General features: G+C 40.7%; 1 protein-coding gene across 2 annotated transcripts; it reads right to left on the bottom strand.

Moving 5' to 3' along the window:
* Window positions 1–244: 244 nt before the first annotated feature.
* Window positions 245–20,663, bottom strand: tmem200a (transmembrane protein 200A). 2 transcript variants are annotated; one of them, XM_072677187.1, is made up of 2 exons: window positions 20,144–20,663; window positions 245–11,821 (listed from the first exon to the last, which is right to left on the bottom strand). In XM_072677187.1, the coding sequence occupies exon 2, from the start codon at window positions 2,287–2,289 to the stop codon at window positions 796–798; it is 1,494 nt and encodes a 497-aa protein (XP_072533288.1). In that variant the 5' UTR covers window positions 2,290–11,821; window positions 20,144–20,663; the 3' UTR covers window positions 245–795. The 2 variants fall into 2 exon arrangements, with proteins under 2 accessions (XP_072533288.1, XP_072533281.1); XM_072677180.1 differs by having other exon boundaries at window positions 245–2,309.

The raw sequence follows: 20,663 nt of genomic DNA, 5'->3' as shown, positions 1-20,663 counted from the left end.
CTGGTGATCCCCCCACCATCCATGTACTTTAGTTCCAAAGAGCATAACTGGCTTTGGTCTACCTGAGTGGGTAGGATGACCCTGCCTCTCTACTATCACTTAGTGTGGGCATCTGTATACAGTGATGCTTCAGTCCTAGCTAGTGTAAATTGGAAATACAAGTCCAAAAGAAAAAAAAGTTTAAAGTGCTGTTAGATCCATTACTATATAAGCTGGCTATGAACATAACTAGAAAAACAATAGGTTTATGTGAAAGACGTATTTTTATTCTGAGAAACAGATAAATAATACATTGATGACTTCAAAAATAGCAATGTTTTTTTGAACAATAAATTATTTAAAACCTCATAGCAAAATAACTGTCCAGCTCTGGTACAACAATACACACACACTCTACTCAAAACAAACGACAGATCCTGTCTCAACGGTTAGCAAGGACAACAGAAACATACTGAATTAAGTTCAGCAGACCACAGTACACTGCTGTCTATTTACACAGCTTCATCCACTGCTTTACTGGATCCTTACTGTGAGCTTCTGTTTCCTCTCTATATATGGTTACAAATCTCACAACTCAGTGATTTGTTTTCAGAAACAATCTGTTATGTTTGTGTCAATCAGAATGACCACCTGAGCTTGCAGTCCGTGGGACTTGTGTTCATGGGTTCACATGATTACTGCAAAAATATCAGAGAATGGTTCATATATTGCAGAAGAATTTTGACACTGTGTCACTGTGCACATATGTGTGTGTTGGAGGATGGATGTGTGTAAGGCCTCAGCTTAGGTCCATTTTTAAAATCTGGTCTCAGAGGTCCCTCTTTTTAGAGTGCTGCTCATAAACTCGTCGTGTTCGAAACTCAGATTGTTATGCGACCTGGAGATCATAAGCAGTTTCTCCTTTTTGGTGTAGTCCCTTTTAACAGCCACTGGAGGCACCAGCAGCCTGTCCATCGGGTCTTCTTTATTCTCCAGCTTGGTGTAACCTTTACTGTTGCTGCGGTCCAGCCTGGGCCAGCTGGGGTGCTTGCGCTGTTCTGGCTGGACAGTTAGCGTAGTGTGACCACGCTCCAAGTCCAGAGACTTGGAGTGAGCTGATAACATGTGTAACGAGTTATTGGATCCAAAGTCTTTCCTAGCTGCTCCAGGAGACAGGAAGTGGCCGCTGGTGGATTCGGGGGACAGGGAGGACTGTGAGGAAGCAGATGTGGGGCATTCTATAGCAGAGTTGCTCCGGAGCAACAATGTGCCAGGAGGCTTAAAGGCCTTGGAAATATCTGGAACAGGGACAGCTAAGGACTCCATAGATGGAGGTCTTGATCGGTCCCGCAGCTGCTCAGAATCTTCTGTGATGTTGTCAATATCGGGTTCGTCAATGACACAGTTGTTGAGCTTGATCACTGGGAGGGTAAAGGCGCTAATGGAGGATGAGACAATGGACCGCGTCTGGCACTTCTTCAGGTCGCTTCGCTTGTCCTCCCAGTGACGAATACCCTCTGGCTGGAACCCAAAGATAGACCCAGCACGCTCCCTGTAGCCAGGTGACAGCAAGCTCAAACCACCTTTGGCTTCACCCATTAGACCCTCCTCGTCCTCAGCCGAGCTAGTGCGCCGGGAAAGTCTGACATCTCCGCTGAAGCTGGAGAATGACATTAGCGTGTTTGCTGCAAGCCGTGAGGCATACTGGCTCTCATAACCAAAGTTTCGGATCTCGTGGTCCATATAGGGGCCCATGTAGGCCCCGTTCATACACTTCTGCTCCTTTATCCTCAGGCTGTGGATGTCTATGACAGTCGAGTACATGTCCCGCATGTGGATGACCTTTGTTTCTCGGTCTCTGTTCTCATGTAAGATAGCATTAGCACAAATGAAGATAAATATCCCAATGCCCATTGTGAAGGGTCCGAGCATTTTCATTTTCTCGGAGTGCAGGTGCTGCTCGAAAAACTGTGCTACCGTTCCTGTCTGTTCCCCCGCCAACTGTGTGTCGTTGCTAGAGAGCTTACTCTCCGGGGACCTTTGGTGGTCCTTGTGAGGCCAGTATCCCAGTACGGCCATGGCAATGCCCACCATAAGGATCAAAACACCCAGAACCAGAAAGAAGCCGGAGGCTGAATACAGACGGATTTTTCCACGTACCACCACGACGTCCGTGCGAGGTTTACGTTTTGGCCGCTTCTTCTCAGTCTGAGCAGCAGGGCTCTGGGTTGGTAGATGATGCTGGGAGCGGGAGGAGTCTTGCCTCTTCAAGGCCGCGAGGCCTGTGATCACGCCCCCAGTCGCAATCATTGCTTAGACTGAACACAGGCCTGGAAAAAATAAACAAGAACAACGCACAGTGAGTGAACAAGGCTATCAGCCTTGCTTACAGATGACTCTTTCTCTCTGAAGTGCTTTGTCTCTCGCCCTCGTTCCATCTTTTCTGTTTAAAAAGCCCTACTGTGGGCGTGAGCACTGCATTAACCTTAGGAAAGGGACTCAGCAGAGCCATAAGAAATCTTCTATGGCTCAGCCATCTTCAGCCTGCCAAGATTTATGGCTGCTGTGCTGATTAGTTAAAAAGATTCCCTGTAATTAACCTGGGAGGCATGGCAGTTAGCAGTTGCTTGTGACACAGATGAAACAAAAACAAGGCATTGTTCCTGTCCCTAATTAGATACTGCATTATGGCAGTAGGAAACAGCGTCAGTTTGTGTGTATATATAGTTGTGATGCAAGCCATTACTTTAACGAGTGCTCTGTTTCTCCCTCTCTCTTTTTCCCTCTCTATAATTACTAATTTGAAAAGAACGATTCGATTACCCACTGGAATTATGATTCTATAAATAAAACAGCAATGCATAAGCCAAGAATAAACACTCACGGACAGGAAACAGCACACACGCAGGCAACGTGAATGTGACAGCCAAGGACAGCCAAGCACAAAACGGACTAGTGTTTTCTCTAGATTACCTAAAGGCCTTAAAATCTATAGACTACTAGTAGTCTATAAAGAAAAAATCCTCTTTCTGATTCACAGGTGAAGCCTATTCAACATAATATAGTATTATTCATATCCATGTGTCGTTTAGCTCAACACATGGCTTAATCTGTGTACATACAATACTGTGCAGATGTTTCAGGCATCTAAGCACATTTTGTAAAACCACTTGTTTGCAATAAGAGTGTTTAGCTTGTAAATAAACAGATCACTTTAGAGTGAATGCTGGTAATCATAAACACAGTAATATTTTGTTACTGGCTCATAGTCAGCTTGATTACACTAGTTCTCTAGGTTGGTCAGACTGATCATGCTTTTAGACCAGCTAAACCATCAAACTTAAACAAAAACATACACAAATTTTTTTTTCAGTAATGAGGCTTGCAATAACTGCTTAAACCAGGTGTTGAATGATGACTATAAATAATACTGGAATCTCATGAAGAAAGCTTTGGAAATATTGCAATAAAGGCCATGACATACATAAAACCACTAGTTGTTGTATTAATGTAATTTAGATTTACTGGAATATAAATGTTTTACTGAGGAAATAAACACTTACTGCCAAGAAAGGGAGCTTTTTCATTTTTATTTTCACAAGTACCTAAAACATTTGCACAGTACTGTAAAAAGGCTCTACGAGCTCTTCAAACCATCACCCTCACTAACAGGATGTCTACTTTGCTCTAAATACAGTCCTACATGAAGTTCAAACACAGAACCCTTGTTTAAAAGGAAAACACCATCCATGCCAAAATATATGTGAAGTGTAATGCTGCATTCATTATCATCAATTCCTGAGCTAAAAAGCTATACACTGTACACGGGTATTTATTCAAGTCACAATTACAAGAGTAATTTGCTTCAAGTCTGTACAAGTAATGAATATGGCATTTGCTGTAATAACAAATGCTTTTCCTCATTCAGAACATGTTGTGTAATACATAATCAAACTTGTGCTGCCTGCCAAATGCTCATATTGAACCAATTATTCGAAGTGGTTGTCTCTTGGGATTATGCTGCCTACAGGAACAATTTTGATTCCTGAGTTTCCATCTTCAATGCCCTTTCATCAAGAGGACAGAATGGTAACCAGTTTCTTATTTTACTAAAAGAAACTAGAAAGAAACCACTGGGTCATAGACATGTGTATCTGCAATAAGGATACATGACAAAAATATATACATTTTAATGTGCTTATCTAGTTCTATACTAATTAAGGGTCCTTTTTGTAAGAATCAAACATATAGAAACCTTTATGTTTGGGAACGTAAACAGTATTAGCTTGTATTAGTAATTGGCCTTGGACAGGCAGCTACCATATAATGATGATAAAGAAATATTTATTAGCCCATGTTCAGACCAAATAAGCACTCTTGCTGTTGCACTGAATGCCCTATTTAGTGCCCGCTAAACTGCAGAGAGAGCATCATGTTTGTTTACCCAGTACAGCTGCAGAACTCAATCAGCTGGCAGATAAAGAAAGCACTGGTCAGCACCTCTGTATAGGCCTCTACTAAAGTGCATAGACTGTTTTGGGCATTTATTTAGGTAAGCAAAAGTATTCAGTACATTCCTTTAAAAATGCTAATAAGTGTTTGCTAGAGTAAATAAGTAATTAAATCATGAGATTGTAACAGAACCCCTACAAAGGTCCATTCATTATTCACCAGTTATTGACCATGATCATTATTTCAGTTGCTACTTGTATGCTGTGTTATGGTATAAAAACCACCTAGGAAATAAGAAGAACTCCTTTCTAGTCAAATAAAGTGATCATAGCAAAATGTTACTCTAATCTATTTAGGTTAATCAAATGCAGAAGCTGCATGCTGCATGTGATTAACCTACTTAGCAGCATAACAGACATTAGGTATGTTTTTGTTACTCAATCTGTCACAGTCAGTGCCATCGGGACAGTTTAGTGACTACAACAGTTAGCATGCAGTCTGTAATTATGTGGGCAATTATGGATTATGCAAACATGCAGTGTACATTATTATGAAGTGGGTTTTCTGTGTCTCTTATTATGTAGCACAAAAAGATGATGCTAACTCCATTCATACTTGACTACATAGTGTCTTTTGGAAGCTGCGGCTAGTTTATTTACTTGCACTACAGGTCTATGATATAAAAGCAAACATTTTTTAAAAACTGGAACAATTTGGAGAAATTAAGGTAGAATATCAATTAAACCTTATTAAGAATGACTTCCTGCACATATGTTTAGGAACAAACAGTGTTGAACAAGCTAATTAACAAAATGTAGCATCCTAAGCTACCATAAAGTGTCCTCCATAAAACCATAAAATCATAATAATGTGAATGTTTGTAATAACTAACTTAAAACATGAATAAAATAAGACTTTTATATCTTAATCTTTTTAAATTAGTCATCTACTACAAGTTATAAAAAATACTGTGCCCCTAAATGCTTTTACGCAAAGACAATCATCTTTAAAAAAATATTTGGAATATTTCACAAGTCACATGTACAGGAATTTCAGTATCTGAATTTTTATAAGATCAAGGGAAAAAATATTAGTCTTCACTTTTCAGTGATTCTGATACTGACTAACAAGACTACTTTAAAAGTACAACCCTGTTACCCAAACCCTAGATAAATAAATAAATTATATGACAAATTCTAAATATAAATTATGTGAATGAGTGCTGGTTTCGTGTGCATCAATCCGCCATAACATTACAACTAGACAAATATTAAAACTAATAGGTTTAACATTAAAACTGCCTAACATTGTGTAGGTCCCCCTAGTGCCATGAAAAAAAAAAAAACTCTGACCCATCCAGGTACGTACTCCACAAGACCTCTGAAGGTGTCCTGTGGAATCTGACACCAAAATGTTAGCAGGAGAAGTTTGCTGAAGTCCCGTAAGTTGTAAGATTTAGCCTCCTTGGATCACATCGATAAGCCTTGGGTGCTCATAATCCTGTCACCAGTTCACAGGTTGTTCTTCTTTAAAGCTCTTTTGAATGGTACTGACCACTGCATACTTCTCAAGACCTGCCTGCTGTTTTGCAGTCTTCTAGCCATCACAAGCTGTCCCCTGTGATTGCTCATTTATCAAGCTTCCAACAGCAACTGTATGCACTGACTGATCACTTTTGGCCTAATGTTTAGATCCCAGCGTTATTATAACCACTGACAGATGAAGAGGATGATGTGGCTGATCTGTACATTTAATAATTCTAAAATAAAACTCCACCACATAAGACATTTTTGAAAGGGCAAATGTTTTTATCAGATTCAACATTAAATAAATGATAACAAATACATTTGCTAGTTACAATGTTACAATGGCTTCTGAAATGGTGTAATCACCCATCAATGCTTCTTCATCATTGCTGGAAAGGCCCGGTATGCAAATTTCAAAGCTTAATAAATACTCCTCAGAATCTCCTAAAATCTTCATCGTGCTGATCTATTCTACTGAGTGCAATGCGAATATGCACAACCTGTAACTCCTCTGTAGGCCGATTTACACCAGTAAACACATATTCAACCACTTGGGGGTCTGCGGGGAGAGGCTAACAAGTCATTTGTCTTGTTATGTAATATTTTGAAATGTCTCAACCTCATCGCTTCGATAGAATTCACAATTCTGTCTGCAGGATAAAGGGTGTGTATTAAGGCTTTCCTGAGGCTGCTTTAATGCATGGCTGGTCATGGACTCTGCACGCATATATATATAGACACACACACGCAGAGTAGGAACTCTGATTTAAAGGGTGACTGAACCGTGGGCAAGAACTTACATATCTAGGGCACACACACCAACTGTACAGCTCATGCAGTTTTCTAGGATGCATTTCAATTGCTTTCTTTTACAGCGTTTGATTTAGTTAGTGAGCAGAAATAAAACCCATGCGTGCAGTAATGAGACTGATTCCAGCTTTTCTCAAGTTCACTGCTGTATTACAGGGATGGATTAATAAATCCTGGGCCCCTCTGCAGGGCCTTCCTTTCAACACCATAATGATTTCACAACAACTCGGGAAGCTGGGCTTGGCTTCTTGGAATTTTCTGTTCCACCCAAAAGGATGCAGGAAACACATAATAATTTGTGTTGATGTGGAACCGATATACAAAATTAAGTTCAGCTTTGGTGTCTCACATCATTTACAGTGTAGTGTGCATTGTTTTCCATGTACCTAATGGATAATAGGCCTAAGGATGCATAAGTGCGAACCTACGGAATCAAGCACGACTTACTTATCAGTAAGTCAATCTAAACCAAGCCACGTTTGACTCTAAACACTTAAATGTTAAAGGAATAGTTTGGAGAAAAAGTCGAATGAAAATGATTCATGCAGTTGATCAGCCTATATGTTTTTTGATCCATGTTGTCTGCTTATTTACTACGTCTTTATTTATTTGTTTTAAAATCGATCAGATATCTATGAAAACATGTTTTAGTATAAACTAATTAGACTTCTAAAGGAATGGATGGGCATTATTTAAATATTTAGGCTAAAACTGGAACAGTGGCCACCCCACTGTTAAAATCAGCTCTTTCATTTCTGTGTTTATAGACTAAAGTGAGTGTGTTTGGGTGTTTATTTGTGGAGATGAAATGTGACGGTCCAAACATGTCTTAGGTGATCGACTGCATCTGGGGTGGGCGATAAATTGTGTTCTAGTGAAGCGTTCCTTTACAAATGAAATGACCAGGGGTAAACAGGGTCACAGAGGTAAATGGGCGAGTATTAAATTCAAAGTTTTAAAGTATGTCATTATATAACATCAGTTTGAATCTCCAGCCTTTCCTTACTCAAACGGTAAAAGTGTGAGGGTGAGACAGGCTGAGGGAATGTCTTGCCAAAGATGTTCTTGTAATCTTTTATTCAACTTCACCACACTGGAAGCTGAGGCTTTGAAAAGTCCGCCCACAGCACCACACTGGTAACACCACAAATTCTTCTCTCTGGAAAACTCTGAAAGAACACGACAGAGACTGATGGACTCTGACTGAAGAATCAACATATTCTTCACCAACACGTAGTTTGAATAGTTGACCAGGATTTAGCAGTTGCCCGCTGGCTTCTATTATAAGTGTGTTTGGAGTCAGCAGTTTTTCTAAGTTCATGGAAACATGCTGAAATTATTGTGAGAAATGATTGTATGCTACAGTTGCAGCAGTTAGAGATTAGAAAGAACAAATGCTTTAGTGTTTCTCTAATGGCTTCAGTAGATTTTGAATGGAGTGTTAAAACATCAGCAAAGAAATGTGAAAAGAGGTCAGGCCTTTTTTTTCAGACACCGCTCGCAGACAGACAGTGTGTTGGTGGATATCAACACACACCTAAACTCACCCTACATCTCACACACACACAGACATTCAGTCAGGGAGAATAAGTGGGTGTTTAAATCCTTTTGATGTTGACTCCATGGAGCGCTCATCAAACACCAAAAGCAGGGTGGAGAGTGGGTGGGATGGTGAGAGAGAGAGAGAGAGAGAGAGAGAGAGAGGGAGAGATAGAGAGAGAGAGAGAGAGAGAGAGAGAGAGAGAGAGAGCGAGAGAGAGAGAGAGAGAGATCGTGAGAGGGGCAGTAACACAGTAAAACTAAGAGATGACAATGTCAGAAACTTTTGGCAGAGAGTCTGCCATCCTTCATGGTAACATTTCAGATCAGAGTCGGTCAGTAAAACTGGACTAAAAGGATTTCAAAGGAAACATACAAACCTCAAAACCTGCATTTCTAAATACACACTAAATTACATAGTCTTCATGGGATTTCATGGTTTTAATGTGTATTCATAATTTAGTCATTCCAAACTCCAGCCCACTTGCTAAGTCTTCTTCCTCTTAGTCTCATGAAGCTCCACCACATCTGTTCAAACTACAACACCCAACACAGCCACAACTTCCTTGGAGGAGAACTCTCTCTGATTATTCTGTAACGTCAGCTAACAGAAGCCTGTGCTGGCTAGCTTCTTGCTGAGTGATGGTGTGGAGTGGGAGGGCCATCCTACCCCTGGAGAGAGAGCAAGGCCAGTTATGCTCTCTGGGACTCCCGGCCACAGATGGCTGTGCCATCACTGAAAACTGATCCAGTGAACCTCTGATGGCTGCGCCACTCAGGATCCCCCTAGTATGGACAGCTATAGCAGTCAGATTCTGAAGCAGCTGGAGTTGACGATTGGGTGAAAAGGCTGATTAGTGTATAAACGGACAGACACAAAACGAAACCTTGTACTTCTAATTTAACCACTTTTTAAAACATTTTGGCCTTATCAATCACACTGTGGTCAGACTGGATGTGAAGGCCATATGGAATTCTATATACACAATATTGCCAAAAGTATTCACCCATCCAAATAATTTAATTCAGGCATTCCAATCAATTCCATGGTCACAGGTGTATAAAACCAAGCACCTAGGCATGCAGACTGCTTCTACAAACATTTGTGAAAGAATGGGTCACTCTCAAAAGCTCAGTAAATTCCAGCATGGTACCGTGATAGGATGCCATCTGGTGCCACAAAGTCCCAATGTAAAATGTCCTTGCTACTAAATATTCCACAGTCAACTGTCAGTGGTATTATAACAAAGTTGAAGCAATTGGGAACGACAGGAACTCAGCAATTAAGTAGTAGGCCACATAAAATGACAGAGCGGGGTCAGCAGATGCTGAGGCCCATTATGCGCAACTTTCTGCAGAGTCAATCACTACAGACCTCCAAACTTCAGATTAGCTCAATAATAGTGCATGGAGAGCTTCATGGAATGGGTTTCCATGCCCAGGAGAACAATGCTTGTCTGAATGCATTGTGCCAAGTGTAAGGTTTGGTGGAGGGGGGATTATGGTGTGGGGTTGTTTTTCAGGAGTTGGATTCAGCCCCTTATTTCCACTGAAAGGAACTCGATGCTTTGGGGATAAGTTTGGGGATGACCCCTTCCTGTTCCAACATGACTGCGCACCAGTGCACAAAGCAATGTTCATAAAGACATAGATGAGCAAATTTGGTGTAGAAGAACTTGACTGGCTTGAAGAACTTGACTGGTGTAGAAGAACTTGACTGTCCTGATCTCAACCTGATAGAACACCTTTGGGATGAATTAGAGAGGAGTCTGTGAGCCAGGCCTTCTCGTCCAACATCAGTGTCTGACATCACAAATGTGCTTCTGGAAGAATGGTCAAAAATTCCTATAAACACTAAACTCCTAAACCTTGTGGAAAGCTTTCTCAGAAGAGCTGAAGCTGTTATAGCTGCAAAGGATGGCCTGACATCATATTAAACATAAATATGAAGTGTAGCTTGTGGGCTGTGGGCCGGTCCACTACGTTATTGTCTGTTTAGCAGCCTAATTGCTTAAAGATAGAAGCAATCTCTGATCCAACAGAGAACAGGCAATTGCTTGGGTGAGTGGAGTCCTTAACAATCCTCCTTGACTTCCTCAGACAGCGGCTGTTGTACAAATCTAGAAGGTTTGGAAGCTGAACCCTCTGCAGAGCTTTCCGCTCAAGAGCGGTGCAGTTCCTGTACCCGGTGGTGATACAGCCTGTCAGAATACTCTCCACAGTGCAGGTGTAGAACATCCTGAGTAAGCGGGCGTTCATACCAAATCTCCTCAGCCGTGTAAGGTAGAAGAGGCGATATGGTGATCCTGTGATCTTTGTGTTGGTCCTGTGGGGTCCTGACCACTGAAGAGCTAGCAAGTGTTCCTATATGGTAAGTGGAGCTGATACAATGGACAATTATAGTAGAAACCATTATTACCACAATAATGTTATGGCTGATTGGTGTATTAATGCACTCATGTCCATCATGTTGTAATAACCAGCAATTCACTGACAACTTACAGAAGGTAAAAAAAAGCCTAAAACATTAAAAAGAGTCAGAAAGAGTGTCTTCTTCCTTTATGTAGGTCAGTGTTTAGTATTTTACCCAGCCTGGTATTTTGTTACAGATGCCTTTCTTGGAAAATAGCTTAAAGACGTCTAGGTGTGGAATACAGGAATTTGCATCACTGATGCTCAGCCAAAGCATGACTGCTTTTTAAACGCTTCCACTTGATTCAACATTTGTGACTGAATATTCCAGCTTTCTAAAGTGAGAGTATGAAATATGAATTTGAAATATGCTCATCCATCTTTTTTCCTTTTTTCCTGGTCAGGATTGCAGTGGGTCTAAAGGTTAACCGGAATCACGGAATCAGACTATCATGAATATAGTCTGAGAATATAATGATGCACTAAAATGAGCCCTAATAATAATAACAATTATTATTATTGATCATTCTAAAATTGCCACCTTCAGACCATGCATTTTTACATATGTAATGTGTATTCATGAGCATGGACAATGTGTATTCATGCATTGCTTGTTTACTGGTTGCTTTGTACTGTGCTGTTGATGACCATGTTTTGAAAAAGCAACAGTCATATCAGCTCATGAAAATGAAGGAAGCTATTGATGCAATGAGGCTAAACATGCAATTAGTGTGTCAGACAAAGCCTCTGCGCAGCTAATCAGCAGCTCAGGAGTGCCTTAGTTTAATGAGGCAATAAACATTTAGGCTTATTTTAGTTTCAGTCAAAAATATGAACACATACAAATAGAACCGCCCCCTCCACTGCCATCACTATAAACATCTTTCCTTAATTCCCATAATTTCCTTCCTAAGTTTCTCTACAATTTTATTCATTTCCATTTTAATTTTTTTACTTCCCATCACAAAATTCCAACAGTGCTGAGAGGGTGAAGGCCAGCACGTGCTGCATCCATGACATGTGAAGCTCCACATCTTTACGAACAGCTGACCATTGGAGAGCTCAATACTGTAAGATAGTGTGTTGTTTCCAGGGCGTGAGGCCTGTAAAAGAAGGCAGCAGAGGTTCCCCATTCAGTGTTCAACATTAACGCACCCAAGCACACCAATTTACATATGCATACAGAGCTAAAACCATAACTAGGAAGGTTCGAATAACACCACTGGCCGTAGCAAATATCGGATGTTACTCGACGCCTGGACAAACTCAAAGCCACAGTCACAAGGCTACGTGGACCTCTGCACCAAGTTTCTTCCCCAGGTAACCGACCCCTGCACTTGCTAGCATTTCACTGTGAGGTGGGAGAGAGGGATGGCCATCCTACCCACGTAGAGAAAGCAAGGCTAATTATATTCTCTGGAAGTCACGAATGACAAACGTGCACAATTTTATCCATTAGTGCAAATCAACAAAGACATCTTTGGTGTCTGAAGTTGGATTCTTCAGTTTTAGGGCCCAAATACTGCATCCTAAACAGCTCTCTAAAGCATGAGCTGCAGCAGACTGTAAACCTTTCTTTATTTTCTTTAACAAGATCACGAAGAAGAACCACTGGGAGGGAAAAAAACTCCAGAAAGGAAACTCCTTAAGGGCATTAGAAAGAACTGAGAGGAACCTAGAGGACTTAAAAGAGGAAACTTCACAAGAGCTTTAGAAAGAACCACTGAGAAGAAACAAAACAAAAAAAAAGCCTCTCTTAGAGCACTAAGAAGAACTGCGAGGAACCAAGACTCATGAGCATGAGGGAGAATTATATCTGGCAATAAAATGGCATAAAAGTCTGTTCCCTGTTTAAAAAAGAAATATAAAAAAGGTATATAAAATACAAAATTTGCACGACTGAATTAGCCCCACAGTAGTTAAATTAAAACATGATGGAAATCAGTAGGTACCAGTCAACTGATGAAGAAATGAATATGTATATTGCTGCTGTCCAATGAAAACTCAAAAAAAAATCTCATTTTCGTCCCTTTTTAGGTTTCACCATGGTTTGAACCCTGTAGCTGCTCTGTACACTGTGTGAATAACTGAATAGACCAATAGAAATGCTCTAAATTACTCTTATTTTACTATTAACTTCCATTCAAGTTAAGAGCCTTTTTGCCTTTTCCCGTGAAGCATTTTTGCCTTCTCCTTTTTGGAGGAGATGTTTTTCATTGGACAGCGACAATATTTACCTTCTTAAAGAAAAATGCATGATGGTGAAATTAGAGGGCAAACAGTCAGACAGCTGGAGCAGCAGCTCATTAATGGACCTTTCATGAGCTGGTATATTACCCAGTGTGTTCCATCTCTACTGCAAAATACAGTCATAAAATTAAAAACAAGACAGCAATGAGAGGATGCTCAGCATTAACACGTCTCAGTAAACTCCTTCCCTATTTCTTAGAAGTGCTTTACCAGCCCGATGTCGAGGTTAATTCTTTTATGCTGAGCTGATGGAAACTCAGACTAATTCGCAACATTTTTTGGTGATATTTTGGTTATTTGCTTAAATTTTACTTGGCTGCTGGATGGAAACCTGGCTAGTGTCACATCGCTAAAAACAATAGTAGCAGCCCTTTTCAAGAGCCTGAATGTGGTTTGTACTTTTCTCAGTATCAACAATCTCCCAGCCGCGTTATGCAAATCTGATGTGTCGCCAAAATATTCCTTTAAGGCCTCAGTCAGGAATTTCCAAAACAAAGCTACAGCCTCTCCATCACTGCCACTGAGTTTCACAACACAGTGCATGGAAAACACATGTTTGGCGAGATACTGCTGTTGTTGTCTGAAAGCCTCTCAGTCCTGCCTGCTTATCTTTAAGTGCAAGAAATGCAGTGCAAATAAGTATGTGCCCTTTCATTATATCTCTCACTAACATGTTTATTTGTAAGTGCTTTGTATACATTATTCATGCAGACAATACATTTCAGTGCAGTTTTATTCCTGTAGCGCTTTCTACAGCAACAGGCAACTGAGTAGCAACAGGCAGCAGGCTGAGAAACAAGTGAAGAGGACTGCAGCACCAGGAATTGGTGCAAACATGACAGGTTTGAATGGGGTGATCCACCAAGCCAGCAAGTTTCAAAGAAAAGGAGAAACAGCAGAAACCATTGTCAGGAACTGCACATCCAAGACCTTGACAACAGGTGTTTAATGGAAACTGGTGCAAGGCAGCAGAAATGGGCAGGCAGCTCCATTTTCCAGTGGAAATCTGTGAAGTCAGATATGGTGCTTTGGGCCCCAGCAATAAAATCTGCGTAGAAGTAGAACTCACAATACCATTGGAGGAGGTACTGGAGACGACTCATTAAAGAAAGAGGGACAACTATTCAGAAGATAACTGACACTGGTGGAGGTGCGACAGGCTTAGAGCTTAGCAGGAACCTACCTGTATAATCAAAAGTAACACTTACACAGTTGTTCATTTTGATGTGATCATTTTAACTCTATAGCTAGCTCTAAAAACCAAGACTCAAAAAGAGCTTTGCTTCCTGAGAGAATAAGAAAGGTCTATGGAGAGGAAACAAGACTCAAAAGGACTAACCTTGCTTTCTAAGACAATAAGGAAGATCTATGGAGAGGAACCCAGACTCAAAAGGACTAACTTAGCTAAATTAGTGCTCAGTTGTGCTGGGCGACATGTCCTCAAATCAATATCACAAATAATTATTGGAACATTTTACCTTGATTATGAATAATAATAATAATAATAATAATACATTTTATTTATAGGCCCCTTTCAGGAATCTCAAAATAAAAGAGCAAAAAACACAACATAAAACCTGGTGCAGTGGCATCTGACTTCTAGTTCACGGTCTACAGACTGTATGCTGTCCTAAACAGATTAGTTTTGAGGTGTGATTTGAAAATAACCAGGGAGTCAATGTTGTCCGATGTCCGATGGAAGGAAGTTCCAAAGACGGGGGGCAGAGCGGCTAAACCCTGGGGGTCAAACAGGCTTATACGATTATATAAGCTGCACGAGTTACTTAGATGACTCTGTGTTTGAATTCTCCTTCATGGCAGGGTCATGTGACTACACATGCAGTAGTATGTTTTAAGGGAACAGTACATGAACACACACAGTGGCAAAAGTACTAACAGGATAAAAAAATAATAATAACCAACATGGACAGGATTGCATCAATTAGAGGGTCTTTAGCGACAGGCTGCTTCACCCCAAGTGTGTGAAGGAGCGGTATCGCAGGTCCTTCCTTCCTGCTGCCGTCAGACTACACAACCAACACTGCTCCCAGCGGACCACATACACACACACTTAACTACACACACATGTTCATGTTCAGGGAATACTATGTGCAATATCCCACCCCCATGTGCAATTAAGAGTCTTTTGCTGTAAATAATATTGTTATTGCTTTTTTAATTCTTATTTATATTGTGTATATATATTGTGTATATAGTGTAAATTATTTATCTAAATTTTTGTAACTGAGTGTCCTGCTATCCCTTTCTGCTGTTACACTGTGAATTTCCCCACTGCGGGACTAATAAAGGACTATCTTATCTTATCTTATCTTATCTTACATTTCAACTAATTGCACAGCCCTACCTCTGAGGTAATAAACCCAAGAGGAGAAACTTCATAAGAACCTGGGGAAGAACAAGGAACCAGGGACATCTGAACTGCACTAAATAGAGGAGTACGGATATGAGTGGAACACAGAAGACACAGCTGAAGCACTGTGGCTATACCAAGAATAAATATGGGAGATACACCAATGATAGTACGGTAAGGTCTGTAAAATATCTAGAGCATTTACTGACTGTTGATTCCCATCATTTGTAATGGGAATTTCATTTTCCCTCCAAATCTCTAAAGTCGAGCTGTCAAACACTCTACTGCAATTTCATATTACAACTGCTCAATCAATAGGGTCCGGTTCACTGGTTCAGAGTTCAGCACAGTAATACAGTAATCCAACGTCCTTCATACATTATGAGCCATCAATAATAAGGCATAATCAGCAGGCATAAACAGCACAGAAAAGGCAATAACATCTCATCAGCAGGCCACTGCAAGGCAAACTGTCAGGGACTGTTTAGGGACGTTTGCGGGAGTAATTAAGCGCTTAAGCACCTGTAAAGCTGCACTTAGTTCAATTGGTAATTACTAATTGAATCTATTACATAACTCTGTTTAAACAACTGGCTCTTATGTAAGCTTAGTTACATTAGCACACTGTGCTGTTAGAGTATTCTGTAATGACATTTGGTGGCACCGGAGAGTTTATACTACATTGCACTAACCTCTGGGTTCTCAGAAACCTTCAGAAAGAAATATTCATTCTGTATACATTCTCTGGTAGCAACAATGCACAAGCAGTATTAGCTAGATGCTCTAAATGTAAAAGACTTAACATCTTCAAAGCATTATCGCTGGTAAATGTAAGTGTTCTTCATAGATCCTCACTGGATCCTCTGCTTCATGAGGTTGTATATGTCCACTGCTGCTATCATAGCTAACACTGCTGCAAACTGGACTGACTTCATAAGGCTCACCCAACTATCTAGCGCAGATGAACAAGCTTTGTCCAGTGAGGTAGTTAATGGGCTTTGGCAGCTGAAGTAACTGGCGTTGTTACATAATAGTGCTGGCGTTTAGTAGTCAACTTACATTCATGCAGTGTTCTTTCAGTGCTCAAGAGCATTAGCTTAGTTTGTAGCACGGAAGTAGCAGTATTTATATTTCCCCTCCTGAATGAGCTCCTAATTCACAGGACAAAAAATGTACATAAGACAATATGCATCACTTTTGGAAAATGTGTGTTAATCACATGAGCATCAGCATGAATCAAACATCAGATCAGAATTAGTGTCTAAGCTTATCTATATTACATCTTGTTTCTTGTGGATAAATTCAGTTAATACTGTAGTAATAGCTAGGGTCTACTAATAGTTTACATATAGTTTGAGTGTTGTACATACTGTACTACAGTATCATGTTGTTTAGAAACTGTGCCCTTCCATGTAGTGTGGTTACAGCTAGTTAGTGATTAGAGAGGGGGGAGAGCCAATGCGTAAACAAGAACTTTGTGTTAATCGTCGTAATCGAGGTCGACACATAGCATACATATCTTGGGGTCTTAGAGTGATAAAAGAAGTACACTTAATTCCCTGAAAAAAAAAAACATGGGAGATTGTGAAACCGCTGCCCATAGTTTAAGATATTAAACTTTACACTCACTTCATTTCATTTACAAAATGGTCTAAAAGTGCTTCTATGGCAGGGGTGGGGAACTCCACATTCCTCCATTGGGGGGAGCTCAGCAGTAAATTACAGGTTTAGCTGTGTCAGAGCAGGAAAATCAGCAAACTGTGCTGGACTCCTGGTCCTTAGGTCCTACACGCCTTTTTCTTTTGGGGGGGGGGGGGGTAGAGGCTGAGTAGAGGCTGAGTAGAGGCTACTACAGTTTCACTTGTCAGTCTCTCTCTGTTCCACAGGCTTTGTCTCTGAAAGGGATTTTCCTTCAGGAATGGCCCAAATGTTGGTTCACGGTATGCAGGAGAAAGGTAAACTACGCAGTAAAAACATCTCCACAAATTTTCCCTCATCACCAGCAGCACCAAAATCGGGGAAATTGTTCTTTCCCTGGTTAATCATTTGAAGATGGTTCTATAGCTATATGCATCAAACAGCCAAGACATTAAAACCCAAACACTCATGTACCAAGCACCAAGATGTTAGCAGCTGATCCGTTCTGAAGTCCTGTAAGTAGTGAGGTGGGACCTCCATGGACCACATCAATGAGCCTTGGGCACCCATGACCCTTTCCTTCCTTGAAGCACTTTTGGTAAAGACTGACCACTGCATACCAGGGACACCATACAAGACCTTCCCTTTTACAGTCATGTGACACAGTCATCTCAGATTCTTACATCCTCTTCAAGTACTGACTTCACTTGCTGCCCAATATGTAGACCCCACCCCAGTGCCACTGTAACCACATAGTCAATGTTAATTATGTGGTTGAATAACACCTGGCAGTGGTATTAATGTTATGGCTGATCGTTGTACATGCAGTTCCACTATGGTCCACTATGCATCAAAAGAACCCAGTTTGATTAGAGTGTGCATTTCAAGTGCAACATACACTACAGCTGGTCTGGTTTTCGTGAGAAGGTTCTACATTTGTGAGAAGCTATGTCTGCTTCTAGAGCACCCTGATTACACCAGAATGAGGAGAACAGAACAGATCTTCAGAAAAGACAGCAGCAGGTCTGGACTCTGTTAGCAGCTCAGCAGAGTGACAAAAGCCCAAAACCTGTTATCTGTGTGACAATGTTGAGGAGAAACTGCAGGAGAATTGGAAAGCAGTTTCATTTGATTAGCAAACCGACAGCACTAACTGTACATGCCTAAGAGCTGAACATGATGTTTCCATCAAAGCTCACCCTATAATCACAAGCATCTCTAATGTACTCTAGAAAACAACACGTTCTCTAAGCCTTTTATTTTGCATTTCCTCCAGTCTGTTCTTTTAGCTGCATCCATAGTCGGGAAGTTATAAAAAAAAAATTCAAAAATGAAATGCAGCACTATTCAAAACATGCTCTCAAGAACCATAAACCACACAAACACACTGTGCCTACAGTCCACATTTTCCATTTTTAAGGGCTTTTTAAGGGCTTAAGCAAATACCCCATTAAACTGTGTTTAAGCCCAGCGAGAGGATGCACTGATAAGCTGCTCAGCACTAAAACCTTCTGCAAGGCTGGGTTCTACACTATTACAGATGATGGCAAACAGCTCTTTTAATAAGGTTGGGGTTAAACCCCTTTACACTTTACACTGAATTTTTACACTTCACCCTATCACCCAAACACAGTTCATGGTTCTATAGATTCCTGACAGAAAACAAGGACCAAGAACCTGCTAACGATGATCAGTTATGCTTCCTCTCTGCTTGTTGGTCTTGTATGTACATTTACATTTATGGCATTTAGCAGACGCTCTTATCAAGAGCGACTTACAAGGTAACTCGTATTACAGAGGTGGGTCAATGTAGTGTTAGTGTTAGTCTTGCCCAAGGACTATTGGTGTAGCACAGCATAATCAACCAGCCCGGGAATCGAACCCGTCTCCCACATGGTGGCTCAGTGGCAGGTAGTGGTGTTATCTGTTGCGCCACACCAACCACCACTGAAGTATGTACATTGTATTAGGCCGTTAAGCATTTTCCAGTGAGGTCTGCAGTGAAAAGCTGAATTTACTATGGAAATTCCTAACATAATCCACAATCTTTGGATTCCTGTTCACTCATCTGGATCGAACTAGGGTCTACTCTATATGTGTGTCCACACTTCAGTTCCCCACTATAGAATATCAGTTTCATAGTAGGCACATAATTATTCATACAAAAGACTTGATAACTATAAAGTAGATATTGACTAATTCATAGTAGATGTGAACAATTCATAGTGGATACCTGAATAACCTGACATACTGAATAAGTCATAGTAGCTAGTCAATAATTCATAGTAGCTAGTCAATAATTCATAGTACTTACCAATGATTCATAGTGGTTACTTAACAATTCAAAGTGGGTTCTGAATAATTGATAGTAGATACTAAATAATTCATAGTAGATACTAAATAATTCATAGTGGATACTTAAAAATTCATAGTGGGTTCTGAATAATTGATAGTAGATACTAAATAATTCATAGTAGGTACTGAATAATTGATAGTAGGTACTGAATAATTGATAGTAGATACTAAATAATTCATAGTGGATACTTAAAAATTCATAGTGGGTTCTGAATAATTGATAGTAGGTACTAAATAATTCATAGTGGGTTCTGAATAATTGATAGTAGGTACTAAATAATTCATAGTGGTTACTAAATAATTGATAGTAGATATGAAATAATTCATAGTGGTTACTAAATAATTGATAGTAGATATGAAATAATTCATAGTGGTTGCTAAATAATTGATAGTAGATATGAAATAATTCATAGTGGTTGCTAAATAATTGATAGTAGATATGAAATAATTTATAGTGGTTACCGAATAATTCATCATAGATACTGAATCATTCATAGTAGGTTTAGAATATTTTAGTGGATTATATATATTATAGCAGATAATGATGAATTTGTATTAGAAACTTGAAAAATTCATAGTGGGTTCTGAATAATTCCTAATAGATCATTTAAACTACTTGCTTAGTGAGTAAGTTATCTGAAATGTGGAATGTAAATAAAAGTTGAACTAAACTGAGCTGAGCAGAACAGAGCTGTGTAGCGATCCTGTTTGTCACTGTATTTTTGAGAGGAGAACTAAACCTAATCGCAGGCCTGATGATTAATCAGCAAAGGTGAGGGGATCGGGGAGTGTGTTAATCTTCAGCTCTCACCTCTCTGCGCACAAAGCCTCCTACTGCGCCATCACGCATCTTCCCTCGCGCGTGTGTAAGTTTGTACAGGAGCAGAGGGTCCACGAAGCGCAGGCTTGCCGAGCAGCGCGCGCGGGGGCTCGCTCTCCATCTCCAAACGCGCTGAACGCTGCACTGTTACTCCAAAACGCGCTCTGCCTCCGCCGGGCGGCTTACACAGGGCGCTGAAGTTGAAGCTTGCAGTCTGTTTTGGTGTAAAGCGCGCATCCTCTTTGGTCCAGGCTCCCTCTGTCCACTCCGGCTCGCTTTGTCTCCAAAGCAGTCAGCGCTCAGGCGAGTCCGCCGAGGGGCTAGGAGCGCCCCTCCGCTGCCTCTGCCGCGCGCAGTGTCCGGTCAGCGCCAGCAGACGCGCTCTGGCGCAAAGAAAGCGCAGCAAATCCTCTCGGTTCTCTCTATTGCGCTGCACTTTCCTCCATCCTCTCCCTCTTCCCGCGTCCCTCCTTCTCCTTCCTGCGCTCCGGCTCCGCTCTGTCTCCTTGGA

Source organism: Salminus brasiliensis, chromosome 1 (assembly GCF_030463535.1).
Source record: "Salminus brasiliensis chromosome 1, fSalBra1.hap2, whole genome shotgun sequence".
NCBI classification, from domain to species: domain Eukaryota; kingdom Metazoa; phylum Chordata; class Actinopteri; order Characiformes; family Bryconidae; genus Salminus; species Salminus brasiliensis.
Note: the sequence above shows the minus strand (reverse complement) of the source record. Positions and strands in the feature narration are given on the sequence as shown.

Excerpts from the sequence above, each read along its gene's own strand:
- tmem200a (XM_072677187.1), bottom strand. The coding sequence starts at position 2,289 with ATGATTGCGACTGGGGGCGTGATCACAGGCCTCGCGGCCTTGAAGAGG.